General features: G+C 40.8%; 1 protein-coding gene across 1 annotated transcript in view; it reads right to left on the bottom strand.

Moving 5' to 3' along the window:
- Positions 1-4,531: 4,531 nt before the first annotated feature.
- The window catches only part of LOC126175166 (abasic site processing protein HMCES-like), an 84,976-nt gene continuing 70,754 nt past the window's right edge, over positions 4,532-18,753 (bottom strand). The window contains exons 8-9 of the mRNA XM_049921755.1: positions 17,968-18,024; positions 4,532-4,898 (exon numbers count right to left, since the gene is read on the bottom strand). Coding sequence (XP_049777712.1) covers positions 4,835-4,898; positions 17,968-18,024 — 121 coding nt within the window. The 3' untranslated portion in view covers positions 4,532-4,834. The remainder of the gene's footprint in view (positions 4,899-17,967; positions 18,025-18,753) is intronic.

Genomic DNA, 18,753 nt, shown 5'->3' with positions numbered 1-18,753 from the left:
TATTTCTATGGAATCCAAACTGATCTTCCCCGAGATCGGTTTCTACTAGTTTTTCCATTCGTCTGTAAAGAATTCGTGTTAGTATTTTGCAGCTGTGGCTTATTAAACTGATTGTTCGATAATTTTCACATCTGTCAACACCTGCTTTCTTTGGGATTGGAATTATTATATTCTTCTTGAAGTCTGAGGGTATTTCGCCTGTTTCATACATCTTGCTCACCAGATGGTACAGTATTTAGTTGAATTTACGGCCTTGAGATTTGTGTTTTTATCCTGCAACCAAAATTTTGCATATTCTCTTTAGTACTTGTGTGGACTTAGTACTTCACACTTTCCATTATTTTGAGTCAATTGCCATTTTCACATCATCCAGATCTGTTGTCTAAAATGTTTTGCAATTTGTTTTGATCATCAGATGATGATAAATCACAGCATCATCTCCAAACAATCTAAGAGGACTGCTCAGATTGTTTTTAAACTTGTTCATGTAGTTCAGGTACAGGATAAGGCCTATAACACTTCTGTTATGATTTTACTAAGTACTGTGACCTTTCTGAAAGAAAATCATGAAGCCAGTCGCACAACTGAGATGATACTCCATAGGCAAGCAATTTGATTAGAAGATGCTTGTGAGGAACTTCACATTTACAGCTGTTACCTGACATATCTATTAGGAAATAGCAGTAAAACATTTATAGATACACATTCACAGCTCTACTTCTACAAGAAAAAAAACATCAACGTCTGAATGAATAACTCATTTGCCTTGTGAATGAAACTGCGTTGTTGCAAGGTACGGCAACAGCGCAGCATGTGTGAGAGAGAGATTCTTGCAGTCTAGTTAATTAGCGGCTAGCCGCTCGGACAGAGACTTAATCTTGTTGACTGCTAGCAGTTAATGGAGGGTGATGTGCAGAACGGCTGGAAACTGAGCCACCTTCTTATAGGATGTGGACTGTAGATGTTAATTTACTATTTATCAAAAATGCTTTTCACATTACAGATAGTTGCATTTTATATTATTCTAAGTCCTTTGCTGTCTCTGACAGAGTAACATCACTAGAAACCTTAATTTTTTAAATTTCTTCTCAAAATTTCACCTTGGTTTCTTCTAATGCTAGCTCAGTGTGGCAACTATACAATATTGGGCATGGGCTACAACCCTATCTCAACACTGCTTCGTTTTCATGAACTTCATTCAACTGCAGTCTGGTGTCTATAAAAAGTTCTAATAACATTTTGCTCCTGTATTTTATCCCTATCTTCATAAATTCAAAAAGCATATTCCAGTCAATATTATCAAGAGCATTCTCTAAACAGACAAATGATATAAACATAGATTTTCCCTTTTTAACTGATCTAACATTACCTGTGTTTATATTCCTCTGTAACTCTGACCTTAACTGATTTTCCCCAAGGTCTGCTTTCACCAGTTTTTCCATTCTTCTGTCAATAATTTGTATCAGCATTTTGCAACTATGACTTATTATTCTTATAGTTCAGTAGTATTCATACTAATCAGCATGTCTCTTCTTTTGAACTGGACTCATAGTATTTCACTGTCTCATATATTATATGCTTTAATGAAAACCTCTTTATGTCAGAAAAGTAATGCATGGTTTTTCCACTTAATAAGGGTGCCTAAAAATATACATCGCTCTTTTTTTCTCAACAGAGCACGGCACATAGGTCATTACCACTCACTGGATTACTGATAGTTGAGATACAAGCTTTTCTATGAAATAACACAATAAAAATATTTTTGTTTTACTTCTGAGATATTATGATGTCTTCCACATCACATGGAATAGTTTTGACATGGCTGGCTCTCCCAAGGATATCAGTAACTCTGAGGGAAAATCATCTACCACCAGGTCCTTATTTTGACTCTGGTCTTTCAGTGTTCTATCAAATTATTCTCACAGAATCATATCTCGTAACTCGTCTTCACATACTTCCTCTTGTCTTTCTATGATATTGCCTTTAGGTTCATTTCACTTTTATAGTCCACCTATATATGCCTTCCACCTTTCCATTCTGTGCTTAGTACTAGCTTGCAACTTGTGCCATGGTTCTGATTCCCCATAAGAACAGTAATGAATTTACAACAATCCTACTGTATGATTAAGAAAATGGTGAAATTAAAAAGGTAGCTGACAGAGTTATTTCATCTTTAGTCCTGACACTCTGATATGATGCAGAAAGAAGAAAATTGCTAGATGGATATAGAAAACAAAACAATTCACCCAAAACTGATTAGTATGTTGTGCACATATACATAAGACAGCAGAGAGACATCATTACCTACCAAGCTGCAGCTCTTTGTCTAGTTTAAATACACATACACTGTCAGTCACAATAATGTAACCATCTGTCAAAAACCTGAATAACCACCTATTGGAGCACTGACCATAGTGACACATGCAGGAAGAGTGTCACTGTTTGGACGATATTCCTAGCTCTGCCAAGGTGATGTAAGAGCACAGCGGGATCACTACGGTTGTACCAGAGTTCGCAAGACGGCCGATTATGCAGTAAACCTGCATTTCTCGCCCACACAACGGCCTCCCAGTAGCTTGGATTACAGGAGTGCGCCATTACTCCCAGCCAGGAAGAGTGTCAATGAAGTTCTAGAAGGTACTGACAGGGATGTAGAGCTGTGCCGATTCCAGTGCCATGGCCAGCAGCGCTGTTTCCTGTTTGAAGATCCAGGTGCAAACAACCTAAATGATGTGGTCCCATTGATTCTTGAAGGGATTTAAATCTATGGAGTTCAGTAAACTCATCCTTCTGCTCTTCGAACCACACACGTGCGCTGCAAGCTGTGTGATACATTGCATTCCCCTACTGGTATTCCCCTGCTGGTAGATGGCATCTTGCTGTGGATAAACGAAGTGTATGTAGGGAGGGATGTGGTCCCCAAGGATACATGCATACTTGTGTTGATCCATTGTGCCTTCCAGAATGATGAGATCACCCTGGAAATGCAACGAAAACATTTCCCAAAACATATCACTCCCTCCTCCAGCCTGGACCCTTTCAATGATTTTTATAGTGTGTTTGCTTTGAGACATTTCATGCCATACTTATCTGTCCAATGGAGCATAAAACACGATTCATCTGAAAAGGTCACCTGTTGCCACTCAGTAGCGATATGGCCTTGCAGATTCCAGCCTTTTTTGCTGATGAACAGCGGCCTGCATTAGTGTGTGAACAAGGTGCCTGCTGTGGAGGCCTATGCACAACAATGCTCGGTGAATGGTCATTGAGTAGACACTGCTGGTAGACTCTTCATTCGTCTGGGTGGTCGGTTGCTCAACAGTTACACATCTATTTGCCCACACACACCTCCATAGTTGTCATTCACCCTTTGTTTATGACTCATGGAGCACCACAATTGCTTTGGTGCCAGTTTTGGATAGTGCCATTTTACCATATGAGGTATGTTTTAACCATTGAACAGTTTAAAAACTTGGCTGTTTCGGAAATGCTTCCATCCTTAGCCCAAAAACCAATGATCATGCCCTTTTGGACATTGCATAAATCACTCCGTTTCCACATTATGACAATGACTGCACTATTTTCTGCATCCCTGACATTTATATATCATCCACTCCTAGTGCTCCCACCTGCTGTCTGTAAGTGGTTATTGTACACTGACGTTGAACAAAGCTTGTACGTCGATCTCAAACACAGACGGTGGTCACATTTATGTGACTGTACTGTGCATTTGCAGGCAATCAAACATAACTTTAGGAGAAGAGGGAGAAACATGTTGTGTGGGAACTGGGATGGTTTGGGGAGGTAATCAGAGGAATCGTTGGGGGGGGGGGGGGGGGGGGGCAGTAGAAGGAGCCTATAAAACACTAATAACAAAATGATGAATGGAAAGGCAACAATTGTAAAACAGACACATAAGTGAAGAGGGCAGGACAGAGTAAGTGTATCAGGTCTGAACAAGGAAGGAGCAGTGTGGAAAATGGCTGGAGAGGAAAGAGAAGGTAAGAGCAAAAGAAGTGAGAAGGGAACTACAGTGGAGGTTGAGGCCTTTGGGATTACAAAAACAGAAGTTATGCTGAAGGGGCAGTTCTCACCCACACAAAAATTTCACAGGAGCTGGTGTCAGGGGGGGAGGGGAAGTGTATTGAAGCAGCTACTATAATCAGTGTTCTTTGGTCCTCCACTTTAAGCAATAGGATGGTAAAGTTACTGGTAATCTACAGATTGGCAGTAGCCATTCCTGTGGGAAACACCTTGTCAGTTGCCATTTCTGTGTACGACACTACAGAAAATGAAGCACACAAATGGCTACAAATAAAAAGTAATCAGAGGGTGAAGAGAGGAATGGAATATTACAACAAAAACAAAGAAATGAATTACAAGAGTAAACAGAAGATGACTTCCAAACACTTGGTGGCCCCACATTTCAAATTTCTTTTACTAATACAAATGCTCTCTTCTCAGGACAGTTGTTGATGCAGATGATTGTTTTACTAGTAGCATACTATACAGACACACCAACTTTTTTCTTAGTACATTTTAATTAATGGAAACACAAATTACATATGAAAGACAATGAAACACAAATTTTTATTACATTACACGTCAGGAACTTTGTTGAATCACTGTATACACTTTGCCACATATTATTCAGTTTAAAATGGTGGAATGATTATCTACACAGTGTTCACTATACATTTGTAAAATAGAAATAAATAATAGTAAAAAACACAATTTAACTGAATAGTAAAAAGTTATGATCTACAAGTACATTAACACATGGAACAACAGTAAACATATTTACATGAAATGCAAAAGGGGTGGCGCACAATCCTTACTGTGTGTCCAGCACATCCGATTCATCAGTGCACATGTCACTTGGGGATGGCAAGTCTTCCCTGGAAAAAATCATTTACATAATAATGGAAACAAAGATACACATTAATTATTCAGAAATAAATGTGTCTACACTTACCAATATTAACAATTGATTGTCCAGGCAAAACAAGGCTTCAAGATGTATGTTTGGACTAAGATAGCGCAAAGAATAAATTGGAGAGGGCAAGTTAATGAGTTTAAAGTGTATCAACACTATGGCTGTTAACTCAATGCCCAGGAGCATAAGGAAAATGTTGGCCATGTTCTCTTTATCAGTAGGGTCACAATCAGTACTAGAGCAGACACCAGTGAATGGAAATTATAGCTAAACAGAGAGACGAAGCAAAAGATGAAGAGTGGACTTTGTGAAGACCTGACACACAACAACATTCAAAATCATTCATCCCATGTTTTCATTGCAAAAACATCTACAATTGTGTGATATAGACAAGTATGTTAATTGTTTAAAGAATTATAATTTACATTTGAGAATGGCTACTAAGACAAAACCACATAGTAGTGAACAATATGAAATAAAAGAATGGTTTACTCAAAACACTAACTGCACAACAGTGATCTTAGACAATCTGGATAGAGAACTCTAGGCAAAGGACTTATGCACACTTGGAGATTCTTGCTGCCTGCACTGTCTGTCTTACTGTCAGTAAGGAAACAGTTTCAATCCGTCTGTATGTGATTAAGGAATATTTACTTATTTCTTGCAGTAAAAGTGTAAGGAAACAGAAATTACCAGATTAGTACAAGATTAAATTACTTCATTAGAATTCATTCACATAGCCAGAATAATTCCTTCCATAAGATAAGCCATTATTTTTACACTATCTCTCTCGTGGTATCATTCCTGAGAATGGTAGCAAAAAAATTAGTGCTCCAGAAATATTTCATGTTCTTTGTGTTTTCACTCTGTGTATCCCACAGAAACTGACAAGCATTTGCACAAGAAACCCTGAAATCTATTATTGGTCATGTTGTACATGTATCTCTGTTGTCAAATCACGCTATTTAATGTGCTGTTGAGAAGATATTGCTGTGTTTGCAGTAACACAAATGTAATGGCAAACTTGACAGGTCTATGACAGGTCTATGTGACATGTAGTGGTTACATTAATACTGAGCACTTGTTTAGTATATTCATAATTTTTATAAGCAGAGGCAAACCTGAGCAAACAATGTCAATTAAACATCTATTTTATTTTCAACACTTGATTTACAAATAACACATTCTTCAAATGTTTGGCCAATAATATAAGACACATGTGCCATGTGTAGACAAGCATTGTCCTGTTGAGAAATGGCACATGACAATGACAATTATTTTGGATGCAGGGCACTCGACATCGAGGTCATCAGCGCCCTGATAAAAAGTTAACACACTATTCCCATAAGGGGAGGGGTCGGAGGGGGAGACAAAGGCTGCCTCATGTGTGGAGTAGTTTACAATAGTTTAAAGTCCATCTCCCCTCCCCAGCACTTGAGTGATGAAGTCTAAATGACAATTCACAAAATTTCATAGCCCGTGTGAGCAGATTTGCAATCAAGCTGACAGTTCCCTTCATGTTAGTAAAGAGACAAGTAGTGAAAATATTCTGAACTGAAACTGTCACCCCTCAAACCTTACAGAGTGGTGGATCCTCCTGCCAGAGGACGAAAACCTGTTTTAAAGGACTATGTCCTATGCACAGTCTGGTTAGCAGCACTTCCTTCCATAGGTGAAGTTGGCATGAAGTCTGCCAAGCCTGTCTGGTTGTCTGAGTGACTGCAGTTCATTTTCTGCGACCTCCAACCATTGTTTCTCACTGGCGCACAATTTGTCTATTGGATAATGAGACGATGACTTACAATACCACCCAAATATACTTCTGCTTTATTGCTAGGTTGTTTCCATGTCCCCCAACATGTCCAGATACCAGCAAAAGGTGTTCATCTATTCGTAAAGCTCCTGTAAGGATTAATGGATGAGCTGAACCAACTGGTCTACTGGATACATTTGGTGCACTGAGCGAGTCAGAACACATCACATGCCTTGTTCTTGAGGTCAGATATGTTCTATCAGTACCTTAACAAGTATGACTGCCCTCTCATTCTCATCCAGTCCAACAATGGGCCACTGTCACACTCAAATGCACCATTAATCTGGATTCTGCACAATTCAACCAGCTGGCCAAATGGAGACCCTTCCAAACTTTAACAGGTGCTTATAACACTGTCTCAAATGAATATGTGGCATCTCTGTGTCCTCCACAGTGATCTTGTGACATCTGCTGCTGTTCATGCCCCTTATACACAGTGTGTTTGAAAAGGAACTCCCTAGTTTTAATGTGTCCTAGAATCTGTACATAGTGACATAAACTATTCTAGTTTGTGGTGTCTGATTCATCAATTCTCCATGTTTGGGTCCCCTGTAGTTGGCAGGTCTGCTTGACCTTGAGATGGCACCAGTGCTGTTTTTTTCTTCTGTTTCCTCAGTTCAGTCCAGGCGTGCGTGCAGTGCAGTGCAGAGCAGAGCAACTCAGCAAAACTTTTTTTGTCAGGTTGTGGAGTATCCAACTTATTGACCTGCTGAATCTCATGGCACTGTATGAAGCAGAATCAATTTTTTGTTCATTCTGCGTCATCAAGCATCGAGAGCGGAGCACGTAGTATCAAGCACCATAGAGATACTGTACACTGTACAGCAAAGCAGTATCACGAACAACCACTGAGATGCTAGAAAGAAGCTGCGCATCCCGTGCCTCTGCCCTGAAGTAGCGGCACTAGAGGCCAGGTGTCCCCTCTGTTCAAGGTTGGATCCTGCCCACTTCCAGGAAGTTTCTGTTGGAGTAACATTGTTGTGCTGTCTACTCACTGTGACACAGCCCATGTCAACCATTGAAGAGTGAGGAGACCTCCGTTTCCTGTGAACTGTGTCTACTTGCGAATGCTATCAGAACTGTGTCAACAAGTGTCTACGAACTTGTGTTTTCTAGTGCCTGTAGTGATACCACAATAAGGCCATTCCGAACTTGTATTAATTTGTCTCTCAGTAATTGGGGCTCATTTAGTGTGTTCTGCACCGCAAGTCCACTTATGCAGTTCCATAGCTACAGCTGAGCATGGCGAACAAAGATATGTTTTGTTATACTCAATAAAGTAATACTTATTCAGAGTACTTCTAATTCAATGTATTTTAATAGCTACCTTACCTCAGTGTCCAAGACGTGTTTAATAGAAACAAATGATGTATTGCATATATTCATACTATTAGTATTGTTATCTCATGTTATCTCAGCTTTTTTTTTTTAAAAAAAGGACATGTTCCACATCCTCGAGGATCTCCTCAGCACGGATCATTTATGGAACGAAAAACTAATCTAATCTAACAAGTAAAGTGATGCCAAGGATGCTGCTCATGGTTAGCTCACTGGGACATACTGTGTAACTAATGCTCTCTTACAGCAGTGCTATATTTCTGTTTGTGTGTGTTGATATATTGAGAGTTCACAGTGTCTCTTTCAGGTGCGTCTTTAACGCAAGCTACACAACTGCATGGACAAAGGCTTGAACAATTATTACAAGCACTGCAAGGAATTGCGGAAGCAACAAGAGTCCCACCCCAGCCTGTTCAACTGGAAAGAACTCAAAAAACGGTTAAAGTGCCAACATTCAGGGTAACCTCTTGACGCCCCCCCATGACATGTTAGTTGACAAATTATCAAATCATCTTAAATCACAAGTGCATGTAGCAGCTGCTTCTTGTAAGTTATTCAGATTAAAACAGCAGCCAGGACAATTCACTTTCAGTGTTCATGAGGGTCAAGTCACAGTGGCATTACGATGAGAGATGCAATTACTCAGAACGTGTGAGTCCCATATTTGTGCTGCCATACTGAAGCATCCAAAACCTGACTTTAATATAATATTGCCAATTGCGGAGTCACAAGACATTGTCAATAGAACTGAGCATGCATGATTTTTAAGCACCTGCAATATCAGCTGTCAAGAGTAAAGACATTTCAGGGGCCAACAACATCCCCCTCCCCCCAGGTCAGATTTTGGCCGATGTCTAGGTCATGTGCACAATAGTCACACCATCAGGCTGCGGCACAGCCTGCACAATCACGGAAGTACTGCCCATATTGCTTTCAAACATGTGATAGGGTGCAGTGCCTGTGCTGCAAAAACCATGTGTTTCACATGTGACAAACAAGGCCACACAATACAGTTGGCATGTTTAAGTATACATGGTGAACAGCAGTTTTCACATTCCATGTCAGACAGTGATTCTTATGTGCATGTTGTGTCTGCTGCCTTACGGTCCACTGATTATGATGATGACGATAATTTTTGGTGAGGGGGTTTCAGCATCGTGGTCATCAGTACTCTGACGAAACGTCAGCACACCAATCTCAATGTGTGGGGATAAAGGCTGCCCCTTATGTGAAGCAGTTTACAATGCCTTAAAAGTCTGTCTCCCTTCGCCACCAATTTAGGGATGAAGCTTGACAGTTCACAAAATATCACCACTCTTTTAACACTAGAATCAGTATCAGCGAGGATGGTGCATAGATCTCCATGAGACACTGAAGGCTGCCCTGATATTAGTATATAAGAAACGTGTTTCCAAAATAAGCTGAACCAAAAATGGCACGCCACATACCTCACAGAGTGGTGGATCCTGCCACCAGAGGACGAATCTACGTGTTAAAGAGTATGTCCAATGCATGGCCTGGTAAGCAGAACCTTCTTCCAGGGGTGAGACTGACATGGAAGACTGCCTAGCCTGTGTGGTCAATTTGAGTGACTGCAGTTTGTTTCTGCCACCTACAACCATTCAGTCTCCCACTGACACACGATGTGTGTGTCACAAGAAGAGATGATGGCATGCAATGCAATGGGACACTGATGGTCAACACTTCATGACATGCTTCCTTGGCCGCTTTGTCGACCATGTCATTTCCCTATATTTGGTCTACCGGATACATTTGGTGAAGTGTTTTTAGTGGGCTAAGTGAGTCAGTATAGATAAGAAACCTTGTATGGTAGCATCTGTGAATCCGCTCCAGTGCCACCATAATGCCATATAACTCCACACAGTAATTTTTAAATTGTTCCAGAAGACGCACTTTGAGAACCCTATCAAGGAAAACAGCGGAACAACTGAGGACATTCTCTTGCTGGGATCCAACTGTATAAACAACTATGAAATTGTGGCGTGTACTTAAAATGGAAGAAAACAAAGCTGTAAAAACGTAATCTGGAGTACAAGTTTTCTTGTACCGCATCATGCTTAAAATAAATTTGGGCTTCTAAAGACATCTAGGCGGCAACGCATTCCATCCCTGGCTGTGTATTCAGAGGTCTGATGGCTGAAGATCCTTGAGACAGACAGCAGTACATATCCTAAATGGTCGCATGGAACCGATTCTGGAACAGCCGTTCAAAGTTGGGTTGGATCACTGTACTAAATGCCAATGACAGGTGATCCTGAGATTTTTCAGTGTCTGTTGAGCCAAAAGGATACCTCACTGCACTCAGAATGGTGGTTCACCATCCTCTGCACACATACTCTGAACTGGGCTGGTCTAGTCGATATCCAAATCTCTCATGGTAGACAGCATCTAACATCTTAAGGTAGGAAATATGGGCTGATTCATTAACCACACTGCCCTAATGTAAATGTGATCGAACAAATTCCCTATGAAACTGCAGGAGGTGAGACCTATCAGCTGCCCCTGCTTTTCCACTATGGCATTTCAAAATATTCAGTGACAAAGCCCTGTATTTGTAGGTCTTTCAGGTACAAAAACGAAGTTAATTTCTTTGCATAAAACATAAAATATTGTCTCCCACTGTTAGTACTGGTTGTTTATAACTTCAACAAGCATGGTTAAAACTGACACATGTAGTCTTCTCTGGTGAGAACTGAAAATCATTTGTCTTGGCCCAGGTTTCCAGCCTCCTGAAGGTCAGCTGTAGCTGCCTTGTCATCACTGTAAGGTCGGACGAAGAGTAGAAGATGGCAAAGTCATCCGCAAACAAAGAGCATTTGACAGTGTTCCTGACTGTGGAAGAAATTGCATTGACAGGAATGGAAAAGAATGTGACACTGAGTACACTGCCTTGGGTGACCCCATTCTCTTGGACATAGCAGTCAGGTAAAGAATCACCAGTTTGGTATCTAAAGTGCCGGTCTTTGAGAAAGGATTGGATAAGAAGTGGCAGAAGACCACGTAGTCCCCACTCTGGAAGTTTGTGAAGGATGTTGTACCTGCAAGTAGTGTCATATGCTTTTTTGAGGTCAAAAATGCACAGATCAAATGATTTCTGTGTAAGAATGACTTACATAGCACTATCTCCAGCAGAAGTAAGTTGTCAAGGGTGGAACGGTAGTGGCTGAAATGGCACTGGAAGCAGCTCAGGTGACCTCAGGATTTGAGGAGTCAGATGAGGTGGCAGTTGACCATGTGTTCAAGAGTCTTACCTATACAACCGGTAAGGGCTACGCCCCAGTAACTGTTAGGGGTGCTACGGTCCTCACTTGGTTTCCATAATGGAACCAATAATGCCTCCTTCCAAGTCGTGGGGTACTGTCCATCAAACCAGATCTGATTGAAACAAGACAGGAGCTGTTCTTTAGCTTCGGGGCACAGATGACGGAACATGACATAATGAATCCTAATCAGGTCCTGGAGTAGCATCTCTGGCCATGGACAGAGCTGATTCCAGTTCCCACATGGAGAATGAAAAGTTCCTCATTATGTGAGAAATAGAGCTTCCTCATCTCTCCAGTTCCGTGGGACACCTGAAACATAGGAGCTTGTCTGGATGAAGCAGTGACTGTAAAAAAATGTTCAGCTAGGCACGTCCAACAAAACCCTATTTCCATAAAGGGATGTGTACTACTCTTGTCTGAAATCTGCCTTATTGATTCCCAAACTTGTGCAGTGGAAGTGGATCGATTAGATCCTGTTGTTGTTCCGTCAGATTGGCAGTACACAAACTCTGAACTTACTAATCAGCAATCCAATAAGTTGTATGTTTGGTTGCGGGTGTTCACCAAGTGTTAGATTCCACTTAGATATTGGTGCTACATTTACACTGCTCAACTGTGCTATGTATGAATGGTTAGGTAGCCTACAGCTTCAGGAACCACATAGCTCATTGTCAGCATACAATGGACAACTTATTCCAGTGATTGGAGTGTGCAGTTTGCAGCCACATTCCATGGCACTATTAAAACAGTGTTATTTCAAGTGTTGTGTTTTCGTCAGCCTACTAACAGTTTTGGCATGGTTAGCTCTGACCTTTTCAGATTCTCAGTTGTTATAAATTAATTCATCTGGGTTTCTGGTCAATACTAATGCATTATCTGACCAGAACAGTTGTCTGTTCCACGGTAGTTTAGACAAGGCTCAAGGGTTCAAGGCCCATGCGACAGTGAAAGACAATGCGCAGCCCAAGCTTTTTCATGCTCTTACTGTCATTATGCATTAAGGGACTGGGCTGCACAGAGTTGCAGGACAGTGACATCACCAGACCAGTGTCAACCAGCCAATGGGCGTAATCCCTGGTGGTCGTTACTAAGCCGTAAGGCAGGTTGAGATTCTGTGCAGATTTTAAATCAACTGTCAGCCCACAAACTACTGTTAATTCTTTCCTGTAGCCCCACCCGGAGGATTTGATGGACAAATTGGGTCAGGGTCATTTCTTTTCAAAATTTCGTCTTCAGGACGCCTACCTGCAACTGCCTTTACATGAAGAGTCAAAGAAGATTTTTGTCACACATGGGATTACTCCAGCTTTGATGGTTGCCATTTGGTAGCACTTCTGCCTCAGCTATTCTCTAAGGATACCTCAAGCAACTGATGTTGAAAGTGCCTTCGTGTTCTAACTATTTAGATGATACAATTGTCTCTGGTCATATGCCAGCAGAACACTTACAAAATTTAGAGGTATTGTTTCACGTTTTGTCCAATGCAGGACTGATGTGTAACCATTTAAAGTGTTCCTTTTTTTCACTGAAATCGAGTATCTTGGCCATACGATTATGTGCACATCCTCCACCCATCACAGTTGTACTTAGTGGCCACTTATGACTTGCCTGAATGAACCAACGTGTCTGAATTAAAAGCTGTAATGAGGACGCTAACCTATCACGTCCATTTTATCCTGAATGCCACTCAGATTGCAGTGTTTCTAAATCAAATGTGCTGCAAGGGCTTTCCAGCAGCTGAAAGATGCACTACTAAGGGATCGGTGTTTGGTCCACTTTGAGCCCAGCAAGCCTGTCATTCTTGCAGTAGATGCCTCACCTTATGGCATTGGTGCAGTGCTGCCACATTCTGACACTGCATTTGATTCCTCTGAAGGCTTCTGTCCTCACACTGATTATAAAGAAATCAGGCTTTTGGAAGTTTTTCTGGTCACTTTGCATTATGTGGCACAGGAGACTGAATTTGACCTGGCATTGCAGAATGTGCTTGAGTTTGTTTGTCATGGGTGGCTGCAGAGTCTGTAGGAGATCCACCAACCAGTTGTTCGTTGCTACTTTGCTCATCAGCTTGCCATCTCTGTACAGATGGGCTTTGTCCTGGCACACACCGAAAGTAGCAACACACTTATTTTTGATCCCTCAGTCTCTCTATCAGAAAATTCTTTGGTTGTTGCACCAAGGGTTTGAGCCCAGAGTTTGCAATGTGTGCCAAGTCTGAATCTGCTCCTCCACAGTGGTACTTTAGAGTGGCCACATCCTGATGTAACTTTGGCAACTTCTGCACGTAAGACTTTGCTGGGCCATACTGGTGATAGTGTTTCGTTGGTGGGGCGCTCAACTGCACAGTCATCAGCACCTGTACAAAGACCCAATTTTTTCACAGTCCAATCTAGCCACTGTCAAAAATGATGAGGAAAACAAAAACACCTAGTCCCCGGGTAGAGAAAATCCCCAGCCCAGCCAGGAATCGTACCCGGGACCCCGAGGTAGCAATGCCAGCCACTAGACCATGAGCTATAGATGCTATGTCATACTGGAACATACACTGCCTAGTGGTTGTCAATGCATACTGCACGTTTCCCTTCATTGTCCCAATGAAGTATAACACATCACACAGCGCAGTATCAGCTCTTACATTGATCTTCTGCATGTAAGTCTTACTTGAGGTGATAGTCTCATAATGGACAGCAGTTCACATCTCAGGAGTTTGAACAGTTTTGTGCAGACAATGGTACTCAGTTTGTCCTATAATGATCTTTCACCCACAGTTGAAGGACCTTCAAATTACAGATGGACAAGTTGTGAGCCACTCGCACATGGAACCAGGCTTTGAAATTTTTTCTGTTGTCTTACTGCTCCTTGCCCAAAGATGGAAAATTGCCAGAGGAGCTTCTGCATGGTTGATGTCACAGGACTCTGCTCCACTTGTTACTTCTGCCACAGAGACCTTATGTTCCTACTTCTGAGTCACAGCTTTGGCCTCAGCGACCAGTGTTCTTTCGCTTGTTCAGCGGGGGGTTGGAGATGGGAATGAGGTGTAATGTCTGAGGTGTTGTCCTGTTCCCATGTCATCTCCAGCAGCATGGTTGTCTCCACAGCAGGAGGCATCCATGGACGTCAGCCTAGCTCTAACCGCAGTGTCGCAGTTTTGCTGACAACTTGTGACACAGCCAGCAAAAGGGTCGGGCCTGGCTGGATGCCACGGTGGGTGGGTGAGCGGGCAGGTGGATGGGGGGGCAGAAGTCGTCTCCAGCAGTCCACCTGTTTCATAGTCTGCATCTGCGCCTATGACCGCTAAAGTGCACCCTGTAGTTGGTTCCCTAGTAGGTATTTCCTGCTGTGCGCAAGGAAGGTGGATACTGGGCTGTGGATGGGTGCTCAACTCTGACTAAGTTTCAGCACCTAGTTCCTCAATTGCATCAGTGACCCCCCACCTCCCCCCACCCTGCCATCATGTCCATCTCCATACCCAACTCCGTAATGATGTTTGGTTTGGGGAGTGGCATGCAGTGTCGTCGAGTATTGAGAGCGGTGCAAGAAGTACCTACCACTGCAAAGTTACTGCACAAAAAAGCAGTATCACAAAGTGCCAATTAGATGCTAGGAAGAAGCATTTCCGAGGTGCCACTGCTGTGCCTCTGCCCTGAAATTGCATCGCTGGAGGCCAGTTCTGTTCGAGGTCAGATCCTGCCCACTTCCAGGAACTAAGCAGAACACAGTAATGTCGTCATTCTGCCTACTCACCGTGATACAGTTCATGTCAACTTTCAGGGAGTAAAGAGACATCTGTCTCCTGTGAACTGTGCCTATTCACCAACGCTGTTAGAACTGTGTCAACAGGTGTCTATGAACTTGTGTTTTCTACTGACTGTAGTGAAGCCACAGTATGGCCATTCTGAACTTTCATCAATTCGCCACTCATTAATCGTGCTCATATAGTGTGTTCCGAGCCTTATGTCCATATGTGGAGTTTCATAGCTACAGCCGAACCTGGTGAGTAAAGATAAGTTTTGTTGTAATTAATCAAGTATTACTTATTTAGAGAGTTGTAATTAACTGTTTTATTAGTAGCCAGATGTTGGACACAGCTGTTAGCCTGTCTCTGTCTGAATCTCTTCCACGTTTTGAAATTTTACAATAGAATTGCAACAGCATTTTACACTAATTTTGCAATAGTTAATTTTTTTATCTTACAGAAACAAGAAACATCTTTTATAGAAGGCTCATGCGGGTGTAGAATCAGAAAGTATTTTCCTTCACATTCTAGTGTCACTTCGTGGACATCTGGTTGTAATTAGGCAAGAAATGAAATTCAAGGATCTTCAGCTGGCATGCTGAGATAGCCACATTTCAGGAAGTTATCTTAATACAAAGATACTTCTTATGCATGTAACAATAGTACAGATTGATATTAAGGAACTGTTTTCATGCAAATATTTGATTTGGTGTTTCATAAAAATTTAATCATTTACTGTAACAGGTATTTCATTTTTAAAGTTTTGTGTGTGCTTGTTTAGTAATCAGTTATGTAAAAAATTCGTTCCATGTCAGTAACTACATTTATTAAGCATTCTATGACCGAGCAGAAATATTGGTCTAATCAGTACTGAATGTCCATCTACTTTGGCCAACTTCTATTACAGACTGCACTCCTTTACTTGGACCTTGGGGACCACCCGTGGAGATGCTATGAGGTTTATATTGGCACTTTTATCATCCATATTATTTTTGGCTAACTTTTGAGTCCTTTTTGAATTTATTCTTTTGTTAATTGTGTTACAGTCAATAAGCAGTTTGTGTGACTTTTGATTTACTTGCAGATGACTGAAATATGTTTATTATAAATTCCACATTTGGGAGCCATGCAATATTAAAAGGTCCCAACTAGGTCAAATTGCTGCTGGACAAAAGATGTAATAATCAGGTAAAATAAAAGTACCTTATTGTGTAAAGTCAGATGCATTTATTTAGACTGTTAAGTGTAGTAAAATAGTCTTACCAATGACAATATTTGGATTTCATAGATACCTTCATTACCTTAAAGGAATGTCACTTTGAGGCATAGTGTTGGTGTTACGTTCAGTGTGTACACAAGAGTATAGTTCTTATCATGAAATAATTTTATGGAAATCAGATGGGACTTTGGCAATTCTGTGTACCATTATCTGCCTTAGCAATCAGAGCTTACATCGCCTATTCCAGAGGAGAGTTATTTTTACATACATTGAAACACCCAACAAGGACCACTTCAAGTGACAGATTAAACAACTGAAGCATGTGTTCTAAAAAAATTGTTGTGGTGATGGAGACATTAAGACAGCACTCTCCTAGCATTCAAATATGATGAGCAGTCTGCATATTCTGTGCATATAAGACTTGAGACCAATTTCTGACTGTCCAAGAAAAACAGGGTTCCATGATCAGGAGAGTCTTGGCTTGGAATTTATGGTAACCTTGTTAGGGTGTATGCCACTGCATCTGTCAATTTATTAGTCTGAGTGCAGACTCGTGACTAATATAAAATTGTGTCTGATGAACAAACTCTTGTCCTATGCATCAACCTACAGGAACTCCATCATCAAACACGTCATGCAGATCAGAATATTCAACACACCTTTAACTGGAACAACAGCTATACTTTTAGTGGTACATGGGAGCAAGCTCCTGAAATTATGACTGCAGAAAAAGTTGGTGACCTGTTGCAAATGAGGTGGCACCACAAGTGACCCTGCATCACAGATATTGACACAATTTCTGGTAGCATGAATTCACAACCAATTCAACAATCACCGACTATTTGTTTTAAAAAGCTCTCTCTCAGCAGAGCCACGACAACTAGCTGTTCCTGAAAAAGATAGGTGGAAATACTTTTGACCCCTAGTTTTTACCCTAATTTGACATGGGAGAAGACTGAGAATGTTTTACACAGTTACTGACAAGGTGAAACTGACAAAGGTAGTACTGTGCATAATTCTGTTATAAAATTACATTTCAATGACAAATGAAGATGGTAGGATTCAACACATGCTGCAATTCCTCTGTTCGCACAAAAATAGCTTATTCTTTTTACACTTAACTTTTTAAAAAAATACAGATATATTTAAATACACTTTTTTGTTGAGGCGCATTTAATATTTACTAATGCTAATGGCAGTTTGAAACTTTTCTTATGAAGATTCATTATGAGCTTAATGCTGCTACAGACACTGATCCAGCATGGTATGTAACAGTGGTATGGGCGTCAGGGGCGTATAACTTACAGAACTGTCACTGAAACTGTAAATTATTGTTTGGTTTTCAATGTTTTGGTGTCTAGTTGTATAGTCACAGTAGCCTCTATAAGTACACTCTGAAATTTTAACTCCTAATTTTTTCTACTCATCTTATGTAATAATAAACTGGTATATGTTAAACAACTGAATATAATACAAAATGTCAAAATTCTTCTTCAAGCACTGACAGCCAGTCTGTAGAAACCTTCCTTGCACTTATCTGAACAAGATACAATATATTTATGTAATGATCATTTACTGTCCTAAGAAGTTGAATTATAGTTACTGAAGCTAAAGTATTGAAATATTACACAAAATGCTTACGTTTCAAGTACAGATGTGACAGTACACAACTCTGCAGAGGTTGTCAGTGTTCCTGACCTGCAAATAAAACATACCAGCAATTTCAGAACTTCAGAAAAAAAATTATGATTGGTGTTAATAGAAATTACATTGTTTTGTATTTATTAACAACAAATGAAAAAAGATGATAATTTTTCCCAAAGTACTATTCAATGACAATAAATCTGTGTACTAACAACAATCAGTTCTTGAAAATATATAATATAACTGAATAGATAAAAAAATCTACTGATGAAGTGGCAGCAAGAGAACACACACATAAAAAGATACTGAAATTTGCAAGCTTTCAGAGCCGGTGGCTCTTTCTCTTCCTCCTCTTGGCAGAAGGGTTGAAGAGGAGTGAAGGAAAAGAACTGGTGAGCTGTAGGAAATGGGGATAGTTTGGAAAAGTTACCAAGAACCCTGGGTTAGGGGAGACTAAGCGGACAGGATGAGAAGGCTAGACTGATGGTTGGGAACTGCATCAGATGAGATGTGAAAACTTGAAAGCTTAAAAGTGCAAGGTACAGTAATAGGCAAGACAGAAATTACTGATTAAACATTGTACACAGGTTAATAAGAGTGGAAAGCCAAGTGCATTGTATGTGGTAGAGGTGGGGAGGTGGGGAAAAATAGAGGTGTGAGAAAAGATATAGAAATCTAAATGGGAGTGAAGAATGAAATAGTTATGGAGATGAAATGCTGAGACTGAAGAAATAGACATACATTACGGCTAGAACCAAGGACATGATGTAATGCCAGTTCCCA

Source organism: Schistocerca cancellata, chromosome 3 (genome assembly GCF_023864275.1).
Source record: "Schistocerca cancellata isolate TAMUIC-IGC-003103 chromosome 3, iqSchCanc2.1, whole genome shotgun sequence".
Taxonomy (NCBI): Eukaryota; Metazoa; Arthropoda; class Insecta; order Orthoptera; family Acrididae; genus Schistocerca; species Schistocerca cancellata.
The sequence above is the reverse complement of the archived record's forward strand: the minus strand, read 5'-3'. Positions and strand labels throughout refer to the sequence as shown.